Genomic DNA, 26478 nt, shown 5'->3' with positions numbered 1-26478 from the left:
TAAAATCTATATTCTGAAAATCATAACAGCAGACAATTACTGGAGGAGGTTATTGTTTTTCTGCTGTCGTAGTTTTTGGTGCCATCAAAACTTCAACTGTTTTACATTTGATTGAGCATACTACATTAAATGTGATGTCTGCACATTTGACGCTAACAGCTGTCATTTGTGCATCCCACGATCTGCTCCAGTAAGGGTCTGATCCCAAGAGGTGCCGAGGTGCCACATTGCCTGCTGAACGTAAAGGTGGTGAGAGGTCAGCACCACTCAGAAGTAGGCCCAAACAGAATGGTTTGCTCTCAAGAAACATGATTAAATAAGCAGAAGATTGCTAATGTAATAAGGGGGATGATTTGGGCTTAGAAAACAGGGAGTCATCAAGTCTGAAAGCCCCCCGAGTCCACTGCTTTAAATCCCAGTAGAGCCTTTTAATTCAGTATCACCCTACGCTAACAGCATAGCGTTTGATAAGGGCTGAATGTGCTTACCAAAGACTATTCTACATTATACTACCATAGAGTTATTACTTTCTTATAGATCATTCTAAGCAACACATTCCCATAATATTACTTTGTGTACAGAAAGAATAGCTCATCGTGGAAGCTTCAGAATACTCTGCCAATGCTGAACAGGATTCAGGATTCCCGGGAGCCGTGTGCCTCGTCAGCCTGTTACGCAGCCTCAGAACTGGTTAAGAGGAAGATGTTGGCTAAGTACAGGTGACCTCAGGGACTCCCTGCAATTCAAGCCTGTTGACCCCCTGATTTTCAACCCCAAACTATCCTTTTCAGCTACACAAACATCTGCATGCTTATTTCATTATGTTTATTTATAGCAAGATAGTAGTTCTATCTGGCCTGATTTTGAATGGTACTGAATCCTAATAACTGTTCCTGATCTCATCAGGAGTTGCAAAAGCAAATTATTGTGCCAACAGTGTAAAAACACTCCCTAAAAAAAATGTTAGCATATTTGTTCACTAAAATAGTAAAAGTTGTTTACCACTTTATCTTTTCAGTTCTTTTTGTAAAACTCAGCTCTCAGATTAAAAAAGGGGGAGAGGGGTTTTTATGTAGACAGACTTTCCCTGACTATTTTTATAATGAAATACACCTGCAAAAGTATGGTTTCTCAGTTTGTTCTCTGATGGTCTCATCAAAGATATGAGTTAGTACAAGTCAAAACAGATTACCTGCCACAGTGATCTATATGCTAGGCAGCAGCAGATCTGATTTAAGCATACAAGATAAGCCAATACTTTGTCTTCACAGCACAGTGAATTGAGGGTGAATTGTTTATTTTTGATGTGACGCCAGTCTATAATCAAGATTGCTGACTCTAAATCTTTTTTTTTTTTTTTTTTTTTTGACATTTTGCTGTTGCAAATGTCCTTAGGAAATGTTTTCCCAAATAAGGAGGCTGTGAAAATGGGAATGCATGGCCAAATGTCTCTCAAAGAAATTCGTAGAGGCTATAAAGCTCTCCTCTACAAAGAAAAGTAGCCTGCACAGGTAGTACAATGTGAATGTACAGTTATCCCTTAAATTCTCAGTTGTAATGAACATAGAGATGCTAATTTTAGTTAAGATGGTTCTCTGCATCCACTGCAAAAAAATTGTTAGAAAAACATCAGCTCCTCATTTTCCATCCATTAGTCTTGCTTCAAACTAGCATGATATATGACGCTAAAATTCTGCCTTTACTATCGCAATAAAATATCACTAAAGTCCCTGTCAGCAATGTAAACAAGAAGTTTCATTCAGCGAACATAAAGAATCACAAGTGCAACTGCTACTCTTGTAAGGGAGCCTGAGACAGTGTATTGATATGTGGAAAAAAGGACCAAGGATGCTACTTTTTGAACAACTGTCTACCACAGTGCTCAAACCTATTTTTTCAACTTCAAAATGAAGTGGGGGAACTGTAGGTGTTCTCTGCATATGGCAATCAGGCCCTCAAGGGTCCGGCTTCACACAACAGTAAGCCAGGGCTGCTGTCACTGATATCAACAGAAGTTTTGCTAAGGACTCCAGTGAGAGGAGGACTGGGTCACTGTAGCCTGGAAACATTCTGAAAGACAGGAAGGCAGACGGCAGGAAGGCAGGCAGACGGCAGGAAGGCAGGCAGACGGCAGGAAGGCAGGCAGGAAGGCAGGCAGGAAGGCAGGAAGGCAGGCAGGAAGGCAGGAAGGCAGGCAGGCAGGCAGGCAGGCAGGCAGGCAGGCAGGAAGGCAGGCAGGAAGGCAGGCAGGAAGGCAGGAAGGCAGGCAGGCAGGAAGGCAGGAAGGCAGGAAGGCAGGCAGGCAGGCAGGCAGGCAGGCAGGCAGGAAGGCAGGCAGGCAGGCAGGCAGGCAGGCAGGAAGGCAGGCAGGCAGGAAGGCAGGCAGGCAGGAAGGCAGGCAGGCAGGAAGGCAGGCAGGCAGGAAGGCAGGCAGGCAGGAAGGCAGGCAGGCAGGAAGGCAGGAAGGCAGGCAGGCAGGCAGGCAGGAAGGCAGGCAGGCAGGAAGGCAGGCAGGCAGGAAGGCAGGCAGGCAGGAAGGCAGGCAGGCAGGAAGGCAGGCAGGCAGGAAGGAAATGGGAGAGAGGAAGAGCTAGTGCTTTTCTATGCTACTGCTGAAATAAACAAATCATTATAGTTCACCCCTTCCACTTGCAGAGCTATAAAGATTTCTGGTGCTTTTGGAACTACCAGTCAGCAGGTAACGCTGACCCAAGCACATACCCTGGCGGAGGTCAGCAAAGTGTGCTTTGCAAGCATCTATGCAAGCTGCAAGCTTTCAAGTATATGAAAGTGCATAAACCAAGCAGCATCTACATTTTTCATGCCCACAATTCCTTTAGTGCAACTCAGGATCTCATGCATGACCAGGGAGTTGTACAAACAGACTGCACCAGAGTTTGCTTTCTCGAGAATCAGGAACGGGTGCTTTTGAAAAGTCCCTTCCCGATCCCAGTGAGACAGATTCAAGGGATCTCAATGATGCTGCGCTCTCTCTCATCAATTGCTAACTACAGGCAAACCTAAAGATTCAAAATCGTGCTATTCCTATACAACATTTACAGGAAAGCAGTAAGTGCCAAAGGGTGGTGAAAAACTTTTCTTTGGTCCTGATAGCTACAGTCTTGCCCTATCTTACCCATTCCAAGTACTGCTGCAAAGCTTAATCTCATAGCCTATCATTTGAGCCTGTCACCTCTTTCTCTGAATCCCTTGGATGGTTCTGCTTTTACTGCCTCAAGGCAAGCCTAGGCTGCTGGACTTCACTTTGGGTAATACACAGCCAGTTAAAAACAATATATTGTTCACCTGACCAAAAGAAACCAACTCCTTCCAAACCAACAGGTAATGCATCTAAGCACTGGTGTCTTCTGACAATAAAGTCCTTTCCTGTAGCTTCAGTCTATAAAAATGCTTACTAAACATGGCACATTCAAATTCCTCATGAATTTAATCCCAAAATTATATATGCAAGAATAAAATAGTGATTGACTGCAGCAAATATAAATCTACAAGGTCAGTTTTTATGTTTTAGGATTGGGTTAGCTGTTTGAGAGGCTGATCAGCCAAAGAGAGATGAGCTCTGACATTATCAAAGTTTTAAAAAATTGATCACTTTTCCCTAGATCACTGGGAGAAGTTGAATAAGTAATTTCTTTTGCGCATAGAATTGCTGAATATGGAAGCTTGCTTCCACTGTAAATTAAAAAATAATAATGACTTCCACAAAATGTTACATGGAAAATGAATAATGGAGCAAAGTGGTTTTGTAGCAAATTTCCTGCACTATGCAGTTGCAGGCCACTTATCTATAAGAGAAGAATTTTTCTCAGATAAATGAATATATTCATATAAATGAATGAATATGTAGTAAACTGCTCTTTATTTAAAATATTTTAAACTCCATAAGAAAAACATACACTATCATATTTGGTTATCAAAAATTACTTTTATAGACACAGGGAATGAATGAAATTCCCCAGGCTTTCAAAGCACATTGTTCAGAGTTTTTTACTTACTGCCAGTAGTATTCAAAGCCTTAATAACAAAATCTTGACATAATAACTGCTCTGCAGTCATACAATTATGTATGTGCCCTAGTCCTGCCATGCAACTCTGCAAAGAGGAAGATATCCAGAGTATTGCACTCCATTACCAAACGCTCCCCAGCTATCTGTCAGCACAAACTGTACACTGTCATAGTCACTGTCCTCACCTAAAGAGGGCTGACCTACCCCACAAGACTACAACACAAGAGAAAAAACATAATAACTTGCATGTGGGAGAAGGACTTGAAGAAACTGTATTTGTTATCAGCCACACATATGGAATCAGTTTTGTTAAATGTCTCCTCAGTTATGCTCCAATGTATTACAGCTTTCCATTAATCAGCCAGTTTTGTGTTGGCATTAAGTGAGCCTCTTAAGAAGGAATGTGAAGGTGAAAAGGCAGTGACTGTATGGATTAATGCAGAACATAAGTTTAATTCATATAAGACAATAGGAAAGAAAGAGCAAAAATACCAGCAGTAGAAGCATGTAAATGAATAGCGTCAGTGGCACAGAGTGGACACGTAGTCAGCCCTGTTGAGAAGACTCACAACCCCATCTACAGCTATTATGAAAACTTAGCAATGGAGGGTTAGGTAAACTGACTTATCCAGAGGAAGAACAAATATTCATCCACCTCAGATATGAATCAGCTGCCCTCTTCAGAGCATTACAAAAAGTTCCCTTTCCACATTATCCTTTCTACTGTTGACAATTTCTCTTTCTCTTCTGTCTTTCCCAGGTGTATTCTAATTCCAGTACCTAATATAATCATATTCGATTAGCCCTAAGATGTCCCGTAAGGTCTCTTCCTAGTTTCATTGTAAATCCCACAGGCAATCTACCCAGTAGCTTTCCACCTGTAAAGGGGAAACTTACTGGACCTAGAAGTCATCATGTGATAAGTATCTGTGAAGAATATTTGTTCTGACAAAGGAATAACTATATTTGGTTGTAGAATGACTTACTGTGAAGTCACAGCCAGTGCTTTTCTTGATATCATCCACTGACAGTCCTTCCCAGATTTCCACAAGGGTCAGCCCCTTTTTCTTGTCCACATCAAACACAGCCTGTCAAATAGCATACAAGTACTTTTTTAACATTAAAACAGATAGCAAGGAAATAGTTATATTGCACAAAATGCATTGAAATATGTACAGTTTCCTAAATACCAAATTATGCCATTATCAATCAGTATCACCTTACACATTTCTGACTGACCAATAAAGGTTTCTGCAGCTTTCATCTGTACTTGAAGGAATATAAATTATGAGACGTTAATTCTGAGGGAAAACCACGTGCCTGCTTTTCTTCGCATAAAACGAGGACTGTGCCTTCTGCCCCAATCTGGTGAGAACTGGGAGGGGCAAAGGAAAGGATAGAGACATCCTTTGCTACAAGGCAATGCCCACCAAGAGATCATGACAGATAACAGGGCAGAAGAATGAGGGAGGCATTGTCTGTGGTTTTAGGCCAGAAGAGAGGTACAGAGTGGCTGGCCTCTGAATCATCAGCAGAAGATGATCTTCTCCAACATCTGTTGCACACCCCGTTTCATTACAGATTTCAGTAGTTTTAGTTTTCAGAAGCTAGCAATGGAAGAGAAGGCTTTTTGTTTTATTTGTAATAGAAAGCCTGGGAGGAAGTGGCTAAAAGGGCAAAGGCTGCTCTTTCTGATGTCTTCACAAGACATGCTTTCCACTTCCAAGGCGCTCAAGCACATCAAATAAAAACACCTGTAAAATGATGTGCACTTTAGTGGTGCCTGCCAGAGGGAGATGTACAGGTCGCAAACTAGTTGCCAGGGAAACCATAAGGTCTAGCCATAAAGAAAGTCAGTAGAAAAAGTCCAGTGAAGATTGAACTTGGAAGGAAAATGAAGTTTTAAACTCATCACAGAAGTGTACTGAAGCTCAACTCTGCTCCTTTGGGTACATGAGACTGATTTACAGGACTAGAAAGTGATAGCCAACCTAAATCTTAAGAGAGAAGTTGGGAGTAAGGAACATCCACCCTAGGAAGCTAGTGGGGAAACAGAGTTTAAAATATATTCTAAAGTGCTGTTATATGTTTATGTCATTGCCTTATAAAACAACCAGATCTAACTAGTGGTGACTCTTAAAGAAATTTCTCCAGGTGTTTATTTTCTATCAGTTCTTGTTCAGTCGCATTTTTTTGCACTTTGTATTTGGCCAGATAGTAGAAGACTGTAAATAAACTTCCACATTTTCATTTATTTCCCCCTACTACGTGGAGGAAGGCTTTAAATAACAGTAGTAACAGACCACAGGGAGAAAGCACCTTTGAAGCATTCTACTTAGTATGACAGAGGGATCACAGAGGGACTATTCTTAGCCCTTAAATATGTAAACACTGACAATGAAAGAAGTATGACTACAGCAGAAACCTAAGTCACTTATCCTCTACTGAAAATATCCACTAGCCGACTTTGAGCAGCAGCACACACTCTCGTGGACTTAAACTGGAGAGTAAATTGCTTCACAAATGGCCTTCAAGTAAGGACAAAAGAATTAAAGTCCTGGTATAATTACAGGTACTGTTACAGCTTCTCTAAAAGAGTCTGAAGTGTACAGCAAGGAAGATGCCAGCTGTCTGATGTATATGTGCTACAGTTTTTCTTCTGCTGGAAAAAGTGGGCTGTGATATAGCTCACTTAAAACGGTATTTGAGAATTTACATCTCTCAAGGAAAATTTTCAGATATGCATTGGGAATAATAAGTAGAAACATACTTTGCATAAATACTGCTCATGCATGGCATCTCTGTTCTGAAGGTATTTAAGAATATGGTCCAGTATGTTAGATGTCACTGGTAAAAGCTTTCAAATAAAAAAAAACGAGCCCCTGGGCCTGGAGAAATGAACTCCAAGGGAATCTTTGCCCTTTGTTGGTAACAGATACAGAATACAATCCTCGCTTTTACTAAGCTTTACTACTTCTACTAAGTGGCATTTCTTAGGGATAGAGGATGAAAGGATTGACAAGGATTCATGTACTTACCTTCTCTGTAATGATGCGGTTTACACATTGTTTCCCAGTGAGTGGTAAATTGCATTTTTCCAGGATTTTATGGACATTGCCCTGTGTTTAACAAGATATAGACAAACATTAATTTTCAAAAATAATGCCACTTACTCAGCATTCAAATATGAACATGAAAAAGGAAAATGACAGCTGAAGACACTCAGCGTTATTGAAACTTCACAGTACTCAGAACACTGTTAGAATTCTCCTTCATGGCAGATTACATCTCAAACAATTTGGGACAGTTCTTACTTAAATCCCACATAAAGAGTGATGACTAATAAGAATCTCACGGTACCACTGAGTGGGTTCCTGAGTTTAGAAGTTAAGCATACTTCTGCTTAATTTTTTTTCTTTCCTACTGGAATGTGAGGAAGAGAGATAGATGGAACCTCACTGATGACATGTCAAGGACAAATTAGAGAAAGGCAAAAAAATAATTTACTTTCAGGCACTTTCTTTCTGGGACACCAAATGCCAGCTACACTAAATCTTGTGAGAAATTACCTAATGAAAAGATGTAGTTTTGATGGGAAGCTGGATATTTAGGGCTTGGGTGGGGAGGGTTTTTTTTTTTTTTCCCCTCCTTATTCTTTCTTTTTTTCTAATAGGAGTTCACAAATGGCTTTAGATCCTGCCAAATGAATGTAGGTTGAAAGAGCTCTGAATGGATATGAAACGGATGGATCACTGCACTTTTAGTCACTATTTGTAGGCGTTTTAGAGAGGTAGCATTAAGTGCACATCTCTCCCATTATCACATGCTTTTATTTTTTCTCTAATTATTAATTTTCTGTTATGCATTTCAAAGATCTCAGAGTGTAGTATATCTAATTTAATCATCTGAATGCAAATTCTTTTAATTTAATTTTTTTAATTTACAATCATCAGTTTGCCTTAAGGCTTAATATAAACTGGGCAACCAAACCTCAGCCAATTTGATTCCTGAGTGATGACAAAATGAGCAATCTGTGTGATTTTGAATTTATCTTCTGTGAAGAACTATTTCTTCATTCTAATTATGCTGGCAAGATCCACATTTCATATCAAGGCAACTACTCTGATGAAACGGAAACTGACTCACTCTTGATGAAAATACGGACTTGAGACAGAGCATTACTTTCAATCGATCAACTTATATTGTGTCCATCTCAAGGACCTTCTTGCACTCTTTTCCTAAGAGAGAAGATTAATCTGTGCTATTTTTAATATCTTCAATAACATATCAGGTGCACATCTAAGGCATATGATATGCAATATCCCTTCCTGGTATCCAACTGAGATTGAAATGCATGGACTTGAGGAGGTGACAGCTTGAATGGTTCCTGTGACCCTGCGCACTGACACATTGCAGCTTCTTAACAGTTGATCTGAAGATTATTATATTACCACTTAGCATTAAAGGTGACTTTTAGAACTCATCTGACTCATTAGAATCTGTGCTTTCAGGGCACTATCAGAATGGGAATCCAAATGGAACTGCATGCGTGTTTACAGTCTACGTTTACACAGGATTTGTTCAGACAAATTCAGGAAAGATTGTTGTACCTTAAGGTATTTCCCTCTATTTTAAATTTAAAAATTCTTTTGCTGAACAATAAAAATGTCCTTAATCTTCCACAATGCATCAAAATCGAAACTATTCACAATAATGGAAAAGAGCATTTCAATTCAATATTCCATGCTTCAGTCAGATCCAAATCACATGTTTAAAACTAGTTTCCATATTTCACAATATGGAACCATTTTACCAGCCAGTACTTTGTTACTTCTTGCAAAGAAGGCTAATGATGATATGGGGTAAGAGCTTGATTTTTATTTCTCTTATTTATAAGAGAAGTCTAAAGCAATATTTAGCAATTTAGGTACAGCATCTGTTTAGTACATGAAAAAACACTACTACTCTCCTTTGCTATTGTTCTTCACAGTAATAAAGAAAAAAGTTAATTTAGTAAAAAACACATCAAATAACTACCATAATGAGTTAGACACAAGGTCCATTTGCTATGTTTCTCACAGTGGCCTAAAACAATGGGGCAAAAACTCTTCAGGTCCTCTTCAGGGACCTACTTGGAGGAATCCCATGGGTTAGGGCCCTAGAAGGAAGGGGCGTTCAAGAGAGCTGGTTAATATTTAAACATCACCTCCTCCAGGCTCAAGAGTGGTGCATCCCTATGAGTAGGAAGTCAAGCAAAGGAGGTAGGAGACCTGCATGGATGAGCAAGGAGCTCCTGGCAAAACTCAACCAGAAGAAGGAAGTCTACAGAAAGTGGAAAGGGGGACAGGCCACTTGGGAAGAATATAGGAACGTTGTCAGAGTATGCAGGGATGTGACGAGGAAGGCTAAGGCCCGTTTGGAATTAAATCTGGCAAGGCATGTCAAGGACAGCAAGAAGGGCTTCTTCAAATACATCAGTAGCAAAAGGAAGACTAGGGAAAATGTGGGCCCTTTGCTGAATGGGGTGGGTGCCCTGGTGACGAAGGATGCAGAGAAGGCAGAGTTACTGAATGCCTTCTTTGCTTCAGTCTTTACTGCTCAGGCCAGCCCTCAGGAACCCCAGATCCTGGAGGCAAGAGAGAAAGTCTGGAGAAAGGAAGACTTTCCCTTGGTCGAGGAGGATCGGGTTAGAGATCGTTTAAGCAAACTTGACACCCACAAATCCATGGGCCCTGATGGGATGCACCCACGAGTGCTGAGGGAGCTGGTGGATATCATTGCTAAGCCACTCTCCACCATCTTTGAAAGGTCATGGAGAACAGGAGAGGTGCCTGAAGACTGCAAGAAAGCCAGTGCCACTCCAGTCTTCAAAAAGGGCCAGAAGGAGGACCCAGGGAACTACAGGCCAGTCAGCCTCACCTCCATCCCTGGAAAGGTGATGGAGCAGCTCATCCTGGAGGTCATCTCCAAGCATGTGGAGGACAAGAAAGTGATCAGGAGTAGTCAGCATGGCTTCACCAAGGGGAAATCATGCTTAACCAATCTGATAGCCTTCTATGATGGAATGACTGGCTGGGTAGATGAGGGGAGAGCAGTGGATGTTGTCTACCTAGACTTCAGCAAGGCTTTTGACACTGTCTCCCATAGCATCCTCATAGACAAGCTCAGGAAGTGTGGGTTAGATGAGTGGACAGTGAGGTGGATTGAGAACTGGCTGAATGGCAGAGCTCAGAGGGTTGTGATCAGCGGCGCAGAGTCTAGTTGGAGGCCTGTAGCCAGCAGTGTCCCGCAGGGGTCAGTACTGGGTCCAGTCTTGTTCAACTTCTTCATCAATGACCTGGAGGAAGGGACAGAGTGCACCCTCATCAAGTTTGCTGACAATACAAAACTGGGAGGAGTGGCGGATACGCCAGAGGGCTGCGCTGCCATTCAGAGAGACCTGGACAGGCTGGAGAGCTGGGCGGAGAGGAACCTCATGAAGTTCAACAAAGGCAAGTGCAGGGTCCTGCACCTGGGGAGGAATGACCCCATGCACCAGTACAGGTTGGGGGCTGACCTGCTGGAAAGCAGCTCTGCCGAGAAGGACCTGGGAGTGCTGGTGGACACCAAGTTGACCATGAGGCAGCAATGTGCCCTGGTGGCCAAGAAGGCCAACGATATGCTGGGGTGCATTAGGAAGAGTGCTGCCAGCAGGTCGAGGGAGGTGATCCTCCCCCTCTACTCAGCCCTGGTGAGGCCACATCTGGAGTACTGCGTCCAGTTCTGGGCTCCCCAGTACAAGAGGGATGTGGCACTACTGGAGCAAGTCCAGCGAAGGGCTGCAAAGATGATTAGGGGACTGGAGCATCTCTCTTATGAGGAAAGGCTGAGAGAGCTTGGCCTGTTTAGCTTGGAGAAGAGAAGGCTGAGAGGAGATCTTATCAACGTGTACAAGTATCTGAAGGGAGGGTGTTGAGAGGATGGGACCAGACTCTTTTCAGTGGTGCCCAGCGACGGGACACGAGGCAACGGGCACAAACTGAAACACAGGCAGTTCCATCTGAACATGAGGAAAAACTTCTTCACCGTGAGGGTGACAGAGCACTGGAACAGGTTGCCCAGAGAGGTTGTGGAGTCTCCTTCTCTGGAGATATTCAAAACCCACCTGGATGCAATCCTGTGCAATGTGCTCTAGGTGACCCTGCTTGAGCAGGGGGGTTGGACTAGACGATCTCCAGAGGTCCCTTCCAACCTCAGCGATTCTGTGATTCTGTGAAAACAGAGTCACCCTTCCACAGGTGTGTCCTGGTTCCTGACTTCCTGTGATTTATGGATTTCCTGAGACAGAGGTTGCTTCTGGACAATCCTATTTATTTGTCACTGATGAACCTAGCCTCATAAATCAGTTTAATCACCTCCAGATAAACCTAATACTTTAAGCTCCTACAAGATCCTGCCAATGATCCACAACTTCATTAGTTGTCTGTGAAAAAATATTTTCTGTTGTTTTAAAGCTGCTGCTTGCTAATTTCCCTTGGCTCCCAGCAGTTCTTTTACAAGACAGTGACCAAACATTCTGCATCCATCTTCTCCATGCCACTGTTTTATATACTTCTATGTTACCCTCCCTTAATGATCTCTTTCTTAAGCTGAAGAGTCTTCTAAAAAAGTCATTTCATGTCATCATCTTTTTTCTGTACCTTTTGGTTTTCAATTAAATATAAACATTGTTACTGAGACAATGTTTGTAATATACTGTATACCAGAGTTTAAAAAGAGGAAAATCCTTCAAGTATTTCTTTGAGTGTTGAGAGATACTAGGTTCACCTTCATAATTTAAGCATGAGTTCACTGCAAAGATTCAACATCTTGTTACATTTAAAAACTACAACTTGTAAACTGAACAGAGAATGCATTTTTAAATTCTAAGAAACTGTATTTTAAGGTTTAACAAGCCATCGCTATTAATAAAAAGAAACTTGAAAGGGATTAAAAGGTCCTTTATAAGATCACAAATCAGACAAAACTGATTACAAGAACTATCTACTGCAACAACTCTGGAACAAGTTCATTGAAGGTATTGTGTATATCCCATAGCCTTCCACTGTATTTCAGGCCACCAGCTCTTGACTCCTGTTGATTTACAGGTGGCTTTAGCATCTAATAATAGATATTTGGGGGGGAAAACAAGACAACAAAAACACACAGGAAGTATAGCCACTGTACCCTCAGCTCCTTACCAGTACACTTCTAAATAAACCAGCATGTTCTCACAGTACATACATACATTTCTTTCACTCAGTAGCACACTGTGCTCTGAGCAGGAATGAAAGAGTGCTCCTGAGATGTATGAAGTGCTTCTTAGATATGGATGAAATAACAGTTTGTGAGAAAAATCTTTGGAGTAAAGAAATAAAGGGACCTGAATATAAAATCAGCTCTGTAAGAAGTAATCACCCCGATAAAAGGCTTCGGACTTTCAGAACTGGTGTCACAGATGCTATAAATTTGTTTATGTATGCAAAAAGAAAAAAAAAGAAGAAGAAAAAGAAAAAGGAGCATCTGAAAACCATAACAGCAGCTTTTGATTTCTGAACAAAAGATTTACATATTTCAGCCTCTTCACTTCTGAAAGAAGTATGAAGACCCCAAAAAGAAGCTACCTAAGAGGAAAGAGCTCCAAGAATACCAGTAGCCTCCATTTTAAAACAACTATATAATGAAAAATTACACTGTTTATTTTGCAGTGCTTTCTAACAAACAGCAGAAGCAGAAGAAATACTTGATGAAAGCCTATAACAGACTTTCAAGAAGTGCACACCAGGCATTCCTTGTACCTAATGACCCAAATTATGTATATATACATGAAAATAAGTAAGTCTATGCCTGGACTGTTTATAATAGTGAACCTACCTGTGTTTCCATCCTTCTCAGGTTTCAGTACTCCTACTGACTAAAAACAGCAAGCAAACAACTTCCAAGCACTTTACTGAAAAAAGACTTTGGTAATAGCATTTTAAAGAGACAAAATGGCATGGATAATTGCACTGTGTGTGGACTCAGAGCCCTAACTGAATTTCACAGTATCTGGAAGTTAGAAACAAAAATTCATTCAGATGACAGTAATACCTGCAGTATGTGTCTGAGCAAATAGATAATTGCACATTCAGTTTGGGTGGGGGCTGGGGTAGAGGAGCAAGACACATAGATGAATTTCCTTTTCGCACACACTGTTGGGCCAGTCTCAGTCCTGTTACTGAAAATGTGCCCCTTGAGATCACAGTTCAGTATAAATTGTGCAAATACTGTATTTTTAATAGTAATTTTTTTGAAAGTGAAAATTCATTCCATAAATCAGATTTAAAAAAAACACACCTGTTAATATATTTAACTTTCATATTTACTACCATGAAAACTCCTTATGCTTGCCCTAATATCTTCCGGCAGGGATATAAATCTCACACATACATAACTAATTCTTATTGCAGACATGCAACAGATTTGGAATAACAGAAACACACAAATGAAACAAAAGGTTAATTTTTAAAGATCTATTCCAGTTTTCTCAGAATAGAGATTTTGTCCTTCAGTCCATTTTTCTCATATTCTAGACAGCCCAGTTTTAGAAGTTTCAAATGACAAGGTTCCTATGACTTTCTGGGGGAGGCTGTTTATCTCTGCAAACCTCCCCTGCAAAGAATTCTCCAGACTAACTTCTATCACATAATAATATAATATGTAAGGCAGCCTGTATCATATCATGCCAAAAAGATCCATTTTATCAAGCTGTCAGTACCAATTTGATTGGCAACTTCAAAGGTAAATATCTTTTCATCATAGCAAGTATTAAGCCACGGGAAACTTCATTTTTCCAATTGTCCTGAGGTAAAGAGTAAAAAACCTAGGCAGCATTTACTGCAGCTCTGGCGATTGCCACTCTCATTGAATTTACATGAAGTAACTAAAAAATGTGTGCGGCTATTAAATAACAAATTCATATTTCATTTTTCCAGGGTGAATGGTCCACTTACAAGAGGCAAGGAACCATGCTAACTCCCTGCTGTATCTCCATAATAGCTAACAGCAAAACTGTCAAATCCTCACAAAGAGGGACAATCAATGTAAGAGATCTTTTTTGGTACAGCACAAAATATTTGTTTAGAAAGAAGCAGCAGAGCCTTACCTTGGCTGAATGCTCCATGGTGACAACCACTTTTGTCTGTGCACTGGATACCAGGTCCATGGCACCCCCCATGCCTTTCACCATCTTACCCTGAAATGAATTTTTTTAAAGTAGTTTAACATTTTTACAATACACAAGATAGATAGATATATTGGCTGCATTGACAGGACAATATATTCACCTTCTTTCTGTATAGAAAGCCCACATATTCACCACTGTATTCAGACCAAAACAGAGCTTCACTAGAGAGAAAACAGTTGTCTCATTCTAAGCTCTCTGTAATGCAAATAGTAGAAGAATAATGAGTAGCACATGGGGCCAATTGTTATGCTTGGTGTCCCAGGGTGTAACTTAAATCTAAGTAGTACCATTGACTTAATGGAAGCCCTGACACAGAGGAGAGATGAATTTAGTTCCAATGGTTCTGACATTATAAAAGCAAAGCATTCATTCTCATGGTGATAGAAATATCATTCTTCCCTCCAAAGAAATCTTTGCTTATGAAAACGTAACAACAAGAACATCTGAGCACTCTCAAGCTCTCCACCTGCCAGTTTAGAAAACCATGGTTTGTATCACTGTATCAGCACAAACTTTTCTGCTTATTTCATTCCAGATGTCTTTGGATGTCATTTTGGAACATGGGTAAATAAATGAATTTGGATCAGTATTCATTTCTGTTTGTCCCTCAAACCAAGTAATGTTTTCTGCTTCTGTGCCTCATTCTTCTTTAAAAGAGTGTCAAAATCGCACCTGTTATCACAGCAGCTGTATTGTGGCTTGGTGTTCAGCTACCTATATTTTTATTTTCTGTCATGCTGCACCATTCATTGAAATTCAACCCCTGCCTGCTTCTATCACCTTAAATAAAATGCATCTGATCTTGGAAGGTAAGAAGTCCAGACTTAGCACACTTCTTGGATGAGAAATGACTAAAAGTACAAAGTTCTACCAGCATGAGCACAGCAGTCATTTTTGGACAGCTGGCAAACACTAGACCCCAAAAACCAAGCTAGGCAACAACTTCATATGTCACTCCTGAGTTACTGGGAAGGGAATCTCAAGTTACTAGCATGATAGGGAAGGTTAGTAGGAAGCATGAGGCAAGGAATTTTACAGGTTAAAAGAAACTAATGTCTGTCTCAAGTGTTTTATATTTTCTCTGTTTTGAACTGGCTGTTTTCTGGAATTTAAAATAAACCATGGACAGAAATATGTGGTTGGTTGTTTTACATATAAAACCTAAAAGTATATGGTTAAATAACTTGGAAACTTCCCCATGTAAAACATTTCTCTTATACTTCCTTTTGATTCCTATGTTATTCAGTATCAGTACCTATGGTCTGTGATACAAAACATATGGGAGAAACTTGTCTCATTAAGCTGTCAAGCCAGCAACTTATTGGAAATCTCTTTAGCATAATGAAGGGAACAGACACAGAAAATGTTATTTTCTTATTGTTTGCAGAGCGAAGAATGAATCACCACTTTCTATATCTGTAAACTCCCTTGGTATTTCTCAGATCAGATTAATATTTAATATTAATCACCCAAAACATTTCAGACTTTGTCTTAACACACTACTAAATATTTCTTTGTAAATACAAACCTAAAAGGGATGACAGGATTTACCTCTGCACTTAATTTCCTGGCACTGCTCGTATAATTCTCCATCCTATCTTGAAATACAGAGTCCTTACAGAGACTGCAGTGACCTCTCATCAGCCTGCCAGAGGTTCACCAGCAAAATAATGTAGAGTAGCTGAAGCTGAGGTATTATCTTCCCATTAGCTCAAAATATGTTTGCATGGGGGATTATGCTATCAATATATCTGCCCTAATAATGCTGTTAGTTCATTTTCCAGGCTTTTTAATTCTGTTAAATAGTAAAGAGCTACAGCAACTGGGAAATTCCTGAAGAAATAAGCACAGTTGAAGGACAAAGTAAATCTGCTGCTGAAGATGATGTCATACAGGACTGAGATAGGGAATTTCATCCCTACATGTGTGCAGAAGCAGTAAAATGCAAGTTGAGAAGGACTTTGGGAAAATTAAATCAATCCATCTGCTGTTCTTCTTTAGGCAAACATATTCATTCCTGGCAAAGCAAATAATTTAAGCCTTAACTCCCGCTAGCCATGTTCATATTTTGAGGAATATCCAAAGAATGAGAGTCTTATATTGCTCTTAGTGCATCTATTGAAATCTCACAACTCTAAATTTGAATTAGGATGCTCCACAAAAAATATTAAAAAAAAATATTCCCAAAAGACATTTTGGTTTTTTTTGCCTAAGATAAACATGCAGAACAAAGCAGTTCTACCACTTATAAACACTGTGCATTTATGAGCAATGAGCAATTTCTGTTTCCTTTAATTTTTAATAGTATATTTGATTGCACCTGACATAAGCCAGACTGTTTTATTTGAATACTTTGTAAAATGCAGCAGGTCACAGAAAGAAATATTTACTCTTCCTGGAGACCAAATGCAACAGCCAGCTGTGATGTGAAATCTCTGATAAAAGCTAAGTAGGGCTGATAGTGCTGAATACTAGTTGGGACGGTAACTGTACATTTCACTTTTAAAAAGTAGTGTTCATTTATTTTGGTTTGTTTTTCACTGAACAGGGCAAACTGCAGACAGTATAATTGTTCTCTTTTTGCAAATTGATAAGACACAAGTGTAATGTTTAACCCACATTGAGCTCAATTGTTTTAGACAACTCATTAAAAAAATTTCAAATGAGCGTTTCCTAAAGTACACCTGCAATTTTCCTACTCCTTCTTAGCACGTTGTCTGGGGCCCAAGGTTTACATGCTTGTATGCTTTTTTTAGTTGAGCTTTGTAAGCTCCCAAATACATTAGTGCTGCTAGCTTAAGAAACTAGAAGGAAAGATTTAGTTCAGTGGCAGTGCTGCAAATTACAGTGCTCTATTATGAAAACCTACTTTATCAGTTGGAGTTTGAAGCAAGAAAAAAAGTTTTTCAAATTAACTTTGTGCTCTCTGGGAGGTCCAACATTGGGTATACTTACAAAAAAGGGTTAGGGAGAAGACAGAGACAAGCTGACAGTTTTCTTGTAGCTCTTTTGTTCCAACAGTTACTGTAAAGGGTTTAGGATCCCGGGAAGAGTTCTATGTCTCTCATCTCACTTTGTCAGCAGTTTTTGCTAAGTCTCAGTCCAGATTTTCTTGGGAGGGTGTGGGTCATGGACACAATGGATTTTTTTTTTTTTTAAGATATTCAGCTCTTCTGCTTTCTTACAACTATTTGCAAAAAAGAAAATTGCAAAAAGAGGGATTTCTAATAATGCCTAGGTATTATAAAATAAAATGTTGTGGTTATTGTGGTGATGGGGCATTTTTCAGAAGAAACAAGAGAAAGTCATGTTTTTTTCACACAAACAAAATAGGATAGAAAAAGCCCTCAAAAAGGTGAAAGGAAGATTAAAGTACAGCTAACATAATATACTTCCCTTCTCTTTTGAGGCTCCAGGACTCTTCCAATGGTAGCAATTATGTCCTGCAAGGGCTCTGTAGGGTTGCCAGGCACATGTTTGTTGGGAGAGAAACAGTAAGCTGATATATCACTGTAGGCTTCATTCCAAGGCAGGTGTCCACAAAATGTCATTTCATATTAAAATAATATCCCATTGAAACCTAAATTTCAAAGCAGAATCTAGGTAACTGCAGGTCCTGTCCTCCCCCACTGTTAAGCTACTACTTTATAAGTCCTACTCAGGCATGCCCTAAGCATTAGACAGACAAATTCACATTAGTGCTGAGGGATGCACACACTGGTTAAACGTAATCAAATGTAATTAACCTGCATGTTTTCTATTTATACAGAATTTAGATGTCTAATTTGCAGTGCTTCATTCATTATTTTACTGACAATAGTTATAAAAAAGGAAATGTATTTCTCATAAAATTTCTTGCAACTTCATGCTGTTCAACTTTGGAGCAAGAAACAAATGCAGATGGTTCAATGTACCCATTGCAACAGAAATGCTGGAGGAAGCCACTTGCCAGACAGCGTGTTTGGATTCAAAATGAAGACAAGCCCTGTTCAAAAATCCTCCTGTTTAAGCAAAGGTGTAAATACCCTGTATTGGGACTCCTTAGAGAAGAAGTTACAATGCTCTGAGGAATCCAGGGACAGGTACGCTTCCTCCCATCATCAACAATGAACATGTCAAGTCAGAAAATCTGTTGCTTCGGAGCCCTCTGCTTTTAGATTAGATGTTACAAATAAATAAATAAATAAATAAAATAGATCAGCAACATTTTTGCATTCCTCCTGCAATTCAGCTGGCCTCTGCCACAGTTTACTTTCACTTTAGGCATACAAATGACTCAGCTGATGAACATGCAGTTCATCTTATGCTCAAAAAGTCCAAAGCTGTACAAAAAAGATGTACTTTGAATACCTGTAAAAAACCCTACCATTTAATGTACAGAACTGCATTCCTAATGTCTTAGGTTATACTGACCCCTACAGATAGCAAATTAAAAGATTTATTACTAAATTTGAATGGGTTTCCTCATGGTTTCTTTTCAGATAATCTCCTTTGATAAAACTCTAGAATTTTTATATTGTTTTTCTTTCTATTCCATTTATTCCATTATTAACACTTTAATCCTTTAAATTTGGCTACTCCAAGTCAGAGCATTTAAAAATAAAGGCTGCTGGTTTGAAAGTCCAAAGATTTTTTTTCATTTTGTTGTTTTTGGTTTGCAGGGGGTGGGTTAAAGAACAGTCCACATTCAGATGTCCAGCAGAGCCACCCTCCACAAATAACATCACCCTCTTGATCTGCCCTTTAACTGCTTTACCTTAGCTATCAAAATGTATCTTACACTCCAGCAGCAAGCTACAGCTAATCTGCTTGCTCAAAATTGTATTTGCTTTGTATTGTTTGTAGGGAATGGAGATGTTAAACAGTATCAGCCCAGTATCAACCCTGTGGCTGTGTTAGTCGACTGTTGGTCACTACACTTTGAGCCTGATGGTCCCAGCAACTAACAACTTCCCCAGCACCTTCAGACACATCCTGTCCAGTCTAATGGACTTCTATATGTCCAGTTTACTTAAATAGCCCCTAAATCAATCCTTTTCTACAGTGGATACCCCCCCAAATTCCGCCACTAGCCACAGAGACCACACCAGTAAACTAAGGCAAAGAAGTTGTTGAGTACCTTGGCCTTTTCCATGTCCTTTATCCTGAAGTATTTTACCCTCTCACTAATGATGTGCTTCGTCACATAACTTTCACCTGTAGTAATTCTCTACCTAGTGAAATGTTATGTCACAGAAATCTCATACATTTTACTCTTTCAGATTCTTCGACCTCCAGCTGCAGGGCATCTCCATCATTGGTTCAATGTTTTTTCTGCTGGTACATTGTATCAGCAGTATCAGTAGTTATGTTATTAGTGTCACTGAACCCTTAGGAGGTCTCATCCATCACTTTTAATCTTTTTTTTTCTCCTTCTCTTGCTCTTAAAAGATGTTGTTTAATGGCTAGGAGATGTTCAGAAATGCAGAAACATCATTAGTCAAAGAAACCACATTAATAGGCCATATCAGGTGGGTTTTTTTTTCTTTTTATGTGGAGACAGTGTAACTGACTTCAGAAATTGTACTTTGCCATGCACAAATCAAAAGACCAGAATTCAATGCTTAGGAAAAGTGACATGTGTCATTAGATATAAAGTTATCCAGTTACCATAGGTACCAAATTCCACTCAGAAGTCAGGCACCGAAATGCAAGACACAATAGTACTTCACTTTTTGGTACCTAAACCTTCTCTTTTGCTCTCTCCTTTAGACTATGGATAAGTATTTACTCTGAGCTCTTTGGAGGAAGAGAAATTTCCTTATACTAAAATTTTAAACAAAAAGCAACAATTAAATCAAAACAAGCAGCACTAATAATAAGGCAAAGCCTCTGGTGTCTTGCTTTGACCTATGCCCAGCCTCTGCTACCTGTCTCAGTGGCAAATGGAGTCATATATCTTCCATCAGGAAGGCTGTAGAAAAGGAAGCAATATTTCCCAGTATGATGTAGCCACTAGAGAGGCTGCAGAGACAGGCGTTTCATAAAACCCTTCTTCAGCAGGGTCCCAAAAAATCACCGGCAGAAAGGAACTAGAAATGAAGCAAATACAGGCAGGGAGAAGTGGTCAATCCCAGAATTTTAAAAATCCTGAGAGGCAAGTACGCTGGCACAGGAGCCAGGACTGCTGTGACAATCTGTGCTGCTGCTCTGTAAGCATGCAGTGAAGCTGCCCTGCTGGCAGCAATTTCTGATAGTAGCTTGAGAGAAACAGGTCAGATATTGTGTCCTTCACTCTTAGTGAAGTGGCTCAACCCAGCAGCCCCCAGCAATCATGTGTTAGAGAATATCAGACTGAAGCTGCCTAGAATTAATCACTTAGCATAACTTGCTTAGCATTAGTAGCTAAATTTGCTGAAGCCTTAGGCCTCAAGCTGTGAAATTTCACCTAGATACGTTGAACTTTTACCTAGGTAAGTAAAAGGGGGCCCCAGAGCCGCCAGTTCAAGCCGGAGAGATAAAGAAGTTACACCTACAGCAGGAGGAGCAATCTTGAAGATAAGAAAAGAAGCAGCCTGCCTAGAGACAATGAAAGAGCCCAATGAAGAAGGGGAAGACCCCAGACCTAACTATTACTATTGGTCCAAACTATCGCTTAAGAGGTGGGGAATTTAGATTGTAAGGGTATAATTGCCCAGGGATTTCTTTGTTCGGGGTCCCTCTTCAGAGGCACCCAGCTCGAGCTGTAATTACTGCACATGTGTCATTAAATTTTATTTCGCTCCGATCTGACTTCGAACTTCTGCCTCAGCGGGAACCTAGGGTCAGACCCTGTTATGGTGGCCAGCGAGCCTAATTTTCCATAACACATGGTCACCCATCTGCTCTTGCCTGCTTGCCTGTCTTCCTTCAGTCTCCAGGCTTCATCCACCGTGGTGTCCTCAGCATTTCTATTCCACCCACCTTGGCCACCCTGTCCCAACTGCACTCCGTGCCCAAGGGATCCTCAGAAATTTGCCATCTCCTTCTCCTTCCCCTCTTTTCCTTCCCCAAAGCCTGCCTGTCAGTTTGAGAAACACCACAGAGATGAAATCAAAAAGCCATAAGTAATGTTTGATGAAATAAATCTATCAATAAATGCCTGTGTTTAGGAAGACTCTCCTGCATAAGCAAACAAATAGCTTGGTTTACTGCATGTACTTTGAATATTGTCATATTCGTCTTCCTTTACTCACAGGATTTTCCTCTCTATTAGAAATCAGCAGATAAGAGTGAAGAAAGGGCTGCAATCATTGCAATGAACCTTCCTAGTTCAGTTCACTTTTCAGGAATGAATGCTCTAGTTAAATAAAAGCTTTTGGACGCAGTACAGATGCAACTGTGTGAAACGTAATATCACACGTGGTCATATAAAATTACTTGGATCTTTGACATTAAAATCTGTCCATTGATGAATCAGGAATGCCTATTTTCAGACATTTCAGCTTTGTGAGATATCACTACATGTGTATTTTTGCTAGATCACCAGGAATACTGTAGAGCAGGGACCTGTATTTACCATTTGTTCACTTGTGCATTTTGAAGATGCTTCTCTTGCCCTTTCAGTTTACAATAGCAACAATAAAGCAAACAAAGCAATTCTTCCGACCTAGAATTCGACCCACCCCCTTCTGCTTTCTAGTAGGTCTCTCAGAAAGAGCTTGAGTAAATGGAAGGCTTTCCTGAGTACAGGAACACTTAACAGAGCTTTTGCAGGCCAAATATTAGGGCAAGAAGAAAATCCCAGAGTTAAGTAATCTTGAATATAAAGTGCAGCTTACAGACATTTTAATATTGTGACTTTCAGTTTGCAAAAGTATAAAGAAAATATCAGTCTAAGACAGCCCAGCCAAATGAAACAGAATTTATCTGACAATTGAAATTTAAAAAGATATATGGATTAAAATCATCTTGAATTGTGCCTATAAGAATACTTCTAAATTCTATTCACAAAAAAGTAAATTATTAGTTGGGTTTATACTGTAATAATTTACTTCTAAATATGTTTTCTAGTCTATCTCCAAAAATCAGTTTTGACAAAGAATGTAATGATTCAAAATCATTTTTACTAGCCATTACATAAACAAGTACTTAATTTTATGTTTGTATAAGACATCACAGCCACCACAGGTTAAAGTAAGGAAGTGCTTTGACAGAAGCAAAACTACTCCTCAAGTAAAAATAAAAGAGAGAAAAGTAGATCTTAAGCTGACGTAAAGGAAAAAACATCCCACTCAGGTTCTCAGTAACCTTTATCTGTACTATTGGACTAACAGTATAGATTACTTAGATTTATCTATATCTACCATTTGGAAAAATATAGCTTAATAAGCATAACTTTTAAACAGTTAGCTATTTAAAATTTGGGTGACTTATTTATCGCACCTTTGAGATACAGGGCCATGCATAAATCAGGTGAACTCCAATTTTAGTTCAACTCCTTGAAAACTTTCAATATCATTCTTTCACCTTGGTTCAAACAGCAAACCTGGGGTTAAAGGCATAATTTGATTTATCCCTTATATTCAAAGTGGGTTTTTTTTCCCTCAATAAAGGCTGATTTCATTATTTTGGATTCTAGTGACAAGCTCTTGTAACTCAAGTCAAGAAAAGAAGTTCCAAATCAGATTCAGGAGACCAAACTACTCAAAGATTTTAGTACAAATTTGGAACTTGGGTAATGCAAAGCTAACCAGCATTACTTTCATGCATATCACACTTGGACATTTACAGTATAACTGATCATTGGCTTAGATTCAAATACAGAGCTCTGTCAAAAGACACAGAGTAGTAATAGTAGAACACATATAAGATCCCAGAGAGATGCAATAGGGAGAAGCATTAACTCTCAGACCCCATTTTTCACAGTATTAACCAGATGACACTGCAAGCAGAAAAGCATCATGAAAAAGCCAGCACTTTTATCAGTGGGGTCTGAAAAGATCTAACCAGCATTAGTCCCTCTGTTCTCAGTTAGGTGACTATAAAAACAAGCTATTCTGCAAGAAGCAGAAGTAAGGAAGTGTGTTTTCTTATGGATTTGTGTCATACACCCCATATTCCAATCTAGCCATAAGCCCTTCACATCTCCTGTGATCTCTCTCACACAGACACCTGCAATATCCCTTCAGATATCCCTTTCTCCCACATCTGTCCTCACAGATCCTATGTCCCCTCTCGCTAAAAGCAACCTGTGCTCCAGGCACTGCTATGCTACCTGTGTGCTCATAGGCCTACTGGAAGGTCACACAGACTGTTGTGCTCAGCTAAAGCTTTTCCCTCAGACAGGACACTCATTTGTTTTTTTTCCTCCTCTATCCAGCTTCCAATTTTTAAATACAGCTCATTACCTTAAACCAGACTAAAAAAACATTTGTTTCTAGGTATCTCTTCTGATACAACAGTACTGTATTGCAAGCAGTTGTAAATATCTGAAATAAACTTGTAAAACATGCGAAAAACATTTATGCTGTTTAATGTTAAAATGTAAACTGCATTCAAAGAATGGCTAATATCATTAGCTGCTTGAATAACACTGAGACTGGCTTATATTTCTGTGTTTGAAACCTGTAATACTATTCATGTAACTACAACAGTATTACTTCATTCTAGCTGTATGCGAAATAGCAATGCTGGGATCCTTTGACAGGAACACTGGGGAAAGAAAAGGCAGCCAATTTTTAGTCTTATATCTTTGTAATAGCTACACATCCTTTTACACCTTTCGTCAAGCTCTTGCTCTAGTTAGGTAACCATACAAGAGTTGTTGCTTTCTCAAGAAAAAGCACCAGTCCTCAGCCCAAAAATGTGTCATTTCAAAGACTTAAACCCAACAGGAAGAAAGAACGCTAACCTATATCGTGTTTGGTTCCTCACACGTTATGCTTAATGTAAGCATAATTTTAGAGGGCTGACTGCTGATATTTGATTGCTTGGTCCCAACAATATCCAAGAAAAACAGTGTTAACCTTAAAGCCGCGCACATCTCTATTTTAATGCTTTGAGCTTCACAGCGTCCCTTCTGCTTCAACCCTTTGCTCCTTTGCCTGACTCTCAGCTACTAATGCATCTATATTATCCTAAATAATATGTGCAGTGACAGAAGTACAAATGTCTACTTACAGGAATCATCCAGTTGGCCAGGTCACCATACTTGGACACCTGCATAGCTCCGAGCATTGTCAGGTCAACATGGCCTCTGGTAACAGAAGCAAAGTGTGTAATTAGCATATCATGTTCAAGTAACAGCCCACAAATCTTTACAAACTTTTGTTCACACTCTCATTATATCAATGAGAAAAATAGCGGTATACCACAGAGGCAGGTATATGATACATATATGTTTCATATATGTAGTTGTTCTTTTCTCTAGATGTATCACTGATGCAAACTTTTCTGTCTGCCTACTGAGCCTCAAACTGTTATTATTTTTGTCTGATTTTGGTTAATTGCATGCACAGTCAATCAGCTCTGAACTCATATTTTTAAGTGCACTCCTTCACATATTTATATGCACTCATTATCTTTTCAGAGCCATTATGATTTAGTGTTTGTTTGCATCCAACCTCCTTCCCCAAAAAAACAAACAAAAAACAGGTGCAGATGGTGAATTTCCATCAGCAGGGTGGAATGAGGACTGCAGTTGCAGGCTGAGCAACGAGAACACAGTGTGCAAGTACAGATTAGATACCTGGAAATCACCAAAAAGTATTTGTTAAAACATAGTTATAAATGTGTTTATATAAGGCCAGGTGGGTGCTAGACACGAACATCAGTATGGTATCTATTAGTTACAGTGTGTTTCAATTTCCAATAGCCAGACCTAATTCTTTGTAAACCATCACCGAGCAAGTCCATGATCATTTTACAGGTTGTTAAATGCTAACCACATTTCAAAGAATTACTAATGAGTTCAGTCACTGACTCAGTTTATTCTTTTCATGTTTCAAAAGATATGTTTCTGTTGTTACGTACCCTCTTATCATTGCAAATGATTCATCGCTAGAGAAATAGGAAGAACCTGGCAGAACAGTGACTGTCTCCTTTCCTGTAAAAGAAATAAGCTATTATTTGTATGTATTTTGTGTCTTTTACAAATGCAGTCACAGCTATTAACCACTAGGAAAGGATTTTTTTTTTTATCTAATTCCTTTTGGATTTTGCACAACTATGGACTTGGTTACACTTCCTAATCAATCATAATGAATCATGGAGTAGTTTATGTGACAGTTTTTATCATAGGATTGCCTACTGTTTAACCACTAGCAGTCCCAGGCAAGACATCACTGAGGCCAGAGGTTAAGAAATCCCTGCAGACTTCAGCTTTCTGCTCTATCCACAGGAAAAGTGAGGGGTAATCACTTTTGGAAGAGAGAAAGAGCATCTTCAAGAGATAGAAGGGTTGAAAGGAAGAGAGCAGACCAGATGCTACACAGTCTAGAGTGGCAATGATATAGAAAACAGAAAAATAAACAAAGAAAGAACAGACTAAATCTGTCATTTAAGTGCACAAAAAAATGTATTTCTTTGTGCTGTACTGTTCTTTCCATGGTATTTGGGTCAAGCAATGGAGCACACAAAATTTGAGCCAGTGCCCAGTGCATGAATCACATGGAAGCGTCTAATTTTGACTCCATCCAGAGCCCTCTCTTTCCTCCCCTGCCAATTCTTTGAATTGGTCTGAGCAACAACCATATTTATAAAGTGCCTATGGAAATGCATAAAAAGCACAACCACGGGTAGAATGAGCAGCCAGGCATGAGAAACTGAAGAGTAAAAGAGACTGTAATGCAAGATGACATTGAGGAAAAAAAAGTTAATGTAACAACAGAGGGTAAGAAAAATGAAACACCATTAAACAGTTTCCAGAAAATGAGGGGAAATATATTGGAAAAAAATATAATTACATTTTCAGGAAAAAAAAAATGGAGAAGAAAAGCCAGGAAGTTATTTTGAAAACTTGAGTAAAAATATTTTTTTGTAACAAGCTTTGGGTTTTGATACTGTACCATTCAAGTCTATGAGTGGGAGCAGAATTAAATCCTGTTCCTTTGACATTTAGCTTCTGTCATCTTCATATGGTTTTACAAATTTGGCTGAAATGCTCAAAGGCACCTAGAGTGGTCTTAACCCAGCTAAGTCTCAGTGGGATTCAGCAGTTTCTGAATGTTTTACCAATGAGAACAATAA

The 26478-nt window shown here is 39.5% G+C and overlaps 1 protein-coding gene across 2 annotated transcripts in view; it reads right to left on the bottom strand.

Moving 5' to 3' along the window:
* The window catches only part of OXCT1 (3-oxoacid CoA-transferase 1), an 83896-nt gene that overhangs the window by 5681 nt on the left and 51737 nt on the right, over positions 1-26478 (bottom strand). Inside the window, exons 12-16 of one of the 2 annotated variants that reach the window (XM_067315660.1) lie at positions 25264-25336; positions 24412-24487; positions 14191-14280; positions 7067-7147; positions 5015-5116 (exon numbers count right to left, since the gene is read on the bottom strand). In XM_067315660.1, coding sequence (XP_067171761.1) covers positions 5015-5116; positions 7067-7147; positions 14191-14280; positions 24412-24487; positions 25264-25336 — 422 coding nt within the window. Of the gene's footprint in view, positions 1-5014; positions 5117-7066; positions 7148-14190; positions 14281-17664; positions 17726-24411; positions 24488-25263; positions 25337-26478 lie in introns of those variants that run through there. The other variant, XM_067315661.1, reaches the window with a different exon arrangement.

Source organism: Apteryx mantelli, chromosome Z (genome assembly GCF_036417845.1).
Source record: "Apteryx mantelli isolate bAptMan1 chromosome Z, bAptMan1.hap1, whole genome shotgun sequence".
Taxonomy (NCBI): domain Eukaryota; kingdom Metazoa; phylum Chordata; class Aves; order Apterygiformes; family Apterygidae; genus Apteryx; species Apteryx mantelli.
The sequence above is the reverse complement of the archived record's forward strand: the minus strand, read 5'-3'. Positions and strand labels throughout refer to the sequence as shown.